General features: G+C 32.0%; 1 protein-coding gene across 1 annotated transcript; it reads left to right on the plus strand.

Annotated features, from left to right (window-relative positions):
* The first annotated feature begins 1262 nt into the window (after window positions 1–1262).
* Window positions 1263–3993, plus strand: LOC140919888 (uncharacterized). Its single transcript, XM_073366778.1, has 2 exons — window positions 1263–1978; window positions 2602–3993. The coding sequence occupies exons 1-2, from the start codon at window positions 1793–1795 to the stop codon at window positions 2749–2751; spliced, it is 336 nt and encodes a 111-aa protein (XP_073222879.1). The 5' UTR covers window positions 1263–1792; the 3' UTR covers window positions 2752–3993.
* The last annotated feature ends 1655 nt before the right edge of the window (window positions 3994–5648 follow it).

The following is a 5648-nucleotide window of genomic DNA, read 5'->3' on the forward strand; positions in this document are numbered from 1 at the left end:
TTTAGAGTACTTTATCAACTCAAATTTTTGTGCTATAATGGTTGAGTGATATAACTTGAAAGATAAAAAGATTTGAATTGTCGAGTATGCGTATGTGTGTATTAGAAAATATTCATTTTTATTTAGATTTAAATAAATAATGTATCACTTGGTTTTAAAATTTTTGTGTGGAAAAGATTCAATTTTGGAATTTACGATGTGGTTGGATGAATTTTGGTGGTGAACAAATTCTTATAAATCTTTATGTTTATGTAGTTAGCTCATTGAGTTTTGAAAATGAATCGAGACCGTTGACACCGAGTTAGCGGTGAGGAGAACTCTGAAATATTAATGTTGTTGTGGTGATTAAAGAAAATGATTTATCTTAGTTTATGCCTTTCCAAAAATAGTTGTTATGTTTGATGATCAAGAATGTCTACATGTGCTTAACAAATCTTTGAACTTGTATTTAAAGGAAATTTAGTGAATTGTGTTTCAAGTTTTTATATGTATACTTTCAATCTTTAGAAAAGTTTGAATAGTTTCAAGTTTATTAAGTAAAGGTTAAAGTCTTGAGTTAGAATTTATATTTTTTTTAAAGATTCCAGGTTTCATGAATTAAAATACAAACTTTGGTAAAACGAAAATATACATATTTTGAAAAGAATGAAAGAGTTTGTAAGATAATTGAAGTCTCATGGACTAATTTGACTAAGTCAAACACTATTTGATTGAACGTTTTGGCACGACTGAGATTTTCGTTGTGTTTGATTGTGGTTGCGATAATTGTTGAGAAAACTATAATTGAGGTAAGGGACTTTATATGTGTAACTGATGCGTGAATATGTGATGGTTAATATTGATGTGATTATGCATTCTTGATTGATAATATGTGTTGCTACATGTTATGAATTTTATTGATGAGTATACGATTTGAGTATGGTATGTGAAAAGCATGAAAAATTATTAGTTTTTAATGAGTATTAAAATAAGATTCTTTTAATAGTTGCATTTACATAATGATTGTTGTGAAAAGAGTTAGAGTATGCTCAAACATTTCATAGTTAGTGGTGATCGTGATGGACTACAGTGTTAGTGGTGATCGTGATGGGCCACAGGGTGGTTTCCATGAGTTGATTGGTCCACCTTATCCTTACAAGGATTTTTGAGTCTTGTAGGTCTATGATAGACTGCACTTTGATAAATCGTGTTGATATGTGATAGTTGGTACCTCGTTAATTAGTAATGTCTATGAGAGACGGTAGCTTGGCACGCGAGTCATGTTTGTTATAATATGACATATGTATATACATTCTCTAATATTGTTTGTTATCATGTCATAATTACTAATTGTTGATTGTTTGTCTTCATAACATGATTGTTAAATGTTAATTGTTAATTTTAGTTGGTGTCCCTTTACATTATTGTGCAAATTGGGCTTTGCCCTCAAATGATACCCGAATTCATTCTACCGTCTATTACCCTGATGACGAAAACGTCATTAGACTTTCCTGATCGGAACTCGCCGAAAGCTTGGGCATACGACCCCATCTCAAGCAGGGCTACGTATACGGGGATAATGGTGACGACAAGTAGGGGAGTTGGGGCAGTATTTCACGTAGGGATCACACATGAGATGACCGACTATCCTGTACCCTCAAGATTGGTACTCGGGGTGAATGGAGAATAGGAAGATGTAGAGGATGCTTTGGTTAGAGGTGAGACGAAAGTCACCGTAGGTGTGGTAACTCCGATCACAGGAGCAGGGGATACATTGCTTGGATCGAGGACTGGCGAGAAGGTTAAGGGGACGATGTCGATGGGAGAGAATATTGCAGGACCTTCTAGGCTAGCCGGAGACCAGGGTTTCGTTGATGGATCACCATTTGAGGAATTGGTCCATTTGTGGCAGATGCGGAGGATGAACTTACTTCAAGGAGAGATACTACGTCAAAAGGAACTTGTGCGGTGTGTGGAGGCCACCCTCGTTACTGTAGAGGTTAGTGGATGATCATACTAATTTTTTATTGTATAGGGCCTTATTGTATTTCTTTTGGTGGTTGTACTGATTTTGTTTTGGGATGACTATATCCATGACATACCTTGACAATTGACTTTTGTTTGATGGGTCCATGTTCTGTTTTTTTTACGCGACCATGTGGGGACTACGATTCTTGGAGAAGCACATATGTGTAGATGTCTGCCGAGAACACCCAGGGGTATGAGCGATGTCTGATTGTTCTCATAACCCCAGTGTATTTTCTACATGTATACTTTAGAGTAGTGTCCCAAAAACTAACTTAGCTTGTTTGTATATATGATGTAATTTTTTATGACTTTTTTTGTTTTGTGTGACGACGTATTATTTTATTAAATTGTTTTAAAAAAATGCACTCATGCTTTTAAAAATCGAGGTGTTATATTGTGGTATCAGAGCTTTGGTTAGATTGTAGGTCGACTTGTAGGTTGGGAGTCGTTATCTGATCAGGCGTTTGGGTAAGTTATTAGAGTTGGGAGGTATTGTGTAGCTGTTCTGTGCTGAAGTGTTAGATGTAGTCGAAAGTTATCTTTTGGAATTCTTCTAAGTGGTGTTAAGATTTCTACTTGATGTTGGTTTTGTAGGAAATAATGCCTCCAAGAAGGAACAACACTGCAAGAGTCAACGTCAATCTGGATGATCAAATGGCTGAAGCAATGAATAATATGTCTGCTTTTGTTGTTGCACAGACAACTGCAAAGTCTCTACGAGATCTAGAGAAGAGAGATTTATGATGCTGAGTCAACGGGATTGGAAGATTTTCGTCATCACAATCCTCCAAAGTTCTGGGGTGATGAAAGTCCAGAAAAAGCCGACCATTGAATTCAGGAAGTGGTAAAGATCTTTGAAATGATTAATTTCTAGGAAGAGGTGAAGGTCAACTATGCTACATATCTGCTACTAGGGGATGCTGAATATTGGTGGAGATGTGCACGACTTCTGATGGGATCAACTCATGAGGAGGTGAATTGGGAATTGTTCATGAAGAAGTTTTTAGACAAATACTTCTTGTAAGTACCAGGACTACGTTGGATGATGATTTACTTAAATTGTATCAGGAAAATATGATGGGGGTGATTGTGCTTTTAAGTTTGAGCCATTATCAAGGTATTTTAGGTTTTCCGTGAAGAGGTTGATGAACAATTTATATGTCATTGTTTCCAAAATAGACTGTAGTATAAGATTCAAGACTTGATCTTGACATTGGGAATTCAACGTTTCCAAGTCTTAGTGGGAATTCAGGATTTCCAAGACTTTATCCTGCCATGAAGGGCCTAATTGGGTGAACAATCAAAACAAAAAAGGCAAGCAAGTTGTTAAGCTCTATAACCGACCACATAACAACAATAAGGATCAAAATCGCCTGGAAAATCAGAACTTTGGAAGACAGTTGGGACAAGTAACTCGATGTTTCTGATGTGGGGAAGAGGGACATTACGCTAATGCTTGTAACTCTAAGAGTCTTCCTTGCTACAATTTCCAGAAGCCATTACACTTTGCAAAAGGCTCCGAAGGTCGAACCAACAGAGGATGCAACTAGGTCTACTTGTCTTACTACTAAAGGACACGTTTATTGCATGGGTGCTGAAGCTGGAAATCAATCTAGCAATTTGATCCAACGAGACATCAAGATTGCAAGTAACACTCTAACTGCACTTTTTGATTCGAGGGCAACCCATTCCTTCATTGTTATGGATTGTGTGATCGTTTGAAGTTGTCTATGTCTTTTTTGCCTTTTGATTTGGTTGATTTCATACCTACTAAGACTTCGACCGTAAATATTGCATGTTTACACTGTCAAGTAACTATTCATAATAGAGATTTCTTGATTAATTTGATTTGGTTACCCCTACAGTCACTCGAGACCATTCTCGATATGGATTGGATGTCGTATCATTATGTAATCTTGGATTGTGCTCGTAAATTGGTTATTTTCCCTGAGTTAGGAGTCTTCCGATATCTAGCTGCTAACTGTAACATCCCAAATTTCATAATCAAGTATTTTATTAATTAAATAGGATTTTAAAGAAATTAATTTGGTGTTAAAATTATTTTAGAATATATGTTGATTAATTTTATGACTAGTTGTCCTTATATGTGTGAGTTTCTTATGGTTTGATAATCGTATATATATTTGATTTAATGAGTAATATAAATTATAAATATTATGTTTAGTTACTTAATTTATTTTCAAAAAATTATAAGGTATTTTAGCAAAAGCATTTTAGAGGACAAAATTTTGAGTGAGTTTAATATAGATTTGCATTAGATATTTGTGGTGATACTTTCGTGTGCGTTAAACTATATAATAAATATGTGCATAGTTATATTTTAATTATTTAAGACTATTTACTATTTTAATTATTTGTTTTATAAATACTTATCTTAAGATAGTAGTAATATTGTGATCAATTTCTTTATTTCTATATATTTTCTATGATACGATGGTTTTATACATATTTATTGGGATTAAGTAATAAATATAAATTATTTATGTTAAATTTCATTATTTTATCATTTTGACTATTCTATAAAGATGGTAGTATTTTTATGTGATTATTTTGTAAAATAGTATAATATTAATTGTAGTTAATATTGTGAATATGAGAGTTTTCGTTATTAATGTATTTTAAAATAGTAATTACTTAAATTACTTTTTATAAATATTAGTTTTGAAATATTGGTAATATGTTAGTAATGAAATTGTGTTAACAAAATTAGTTCTGGTAATAGTTGGTTTTATTTAATGATAATAATGATAATAATAATAGTAATAATAGTAATAATAACAATAATAATAATAATAACAATAATAATAATAATAATAATAATAATAATAATAATAATAATAATAATAATAAAAATAAAAATAAAAATAATAATAATAATAATAGTAATAATAATAATAATAATAATAATAATAATAATAATAATAATAATAATAACAACAATAATATTGTCTCCCTTCTATTCCTCATTTAGGTCCAACACTAAGAAAAGAATACTGAAACTCTAGCCGCTACTACGAACTCTATTTCACAAACCATTTTATAAATAAAACCAAAATCCTAGCCACCATCACCATCACATCCTCTTTTTCAGCATCAAAAGCTTATAACTTATTTTCCTTGTGAACAACTTGGTGGGAATTAGAGCTTTTCCCCACACAAATTATAGTTAGGCCGTTAGTTGAATGACATGAAATAAATAATCGTGATTACTTGTATTTTAAAAGAAATAAATGTAAACTAAAAAACAAAACCCAATTCTTGTGAGATTAAATTTAATGTTTGACTCCTATGTAGTAAGGTATGAAATTTTATGCAATATATGATAAACAAAATTGAACTCTTATTATCTATATTAGTTGGACTGTGAATTTTATTGTTATATATGTTAAAGTGTTAATTTTTATGGTCGGTATGATATCAAAATTTTATCTCTATGTGCATGTGGCGATAGTCATAATTTTTATCATTATTTGTCTATGAATATGTGATACTCATGATATGGATGTGTGTATGTGTTCTTAATGATGTGTGAATAAAGAGATGATTTTTTTTTTTTTAATGTGATTTTTGAATGCACATGGCATAATTCTTAGTGGGTTGTGTGGGAATATATCTATTTC

The sequence above is a fragment of the Cicer arietinum genome, chromosome 3, assembly GCF_000331145.2.
Source record: "Cicer arietinum cultivar CDC Frontier isolate Library 1 chromosome 3, Cicar.CDCFrontier_v2.0, whole genome shotgun sequence".
NCBI classification, from domain to species: Eukaryota; Viridiplantae; Streptophyta; class Magnoliopsida; order Fabales; family Fabaceae; genus Cicer; species Cicer arietinum.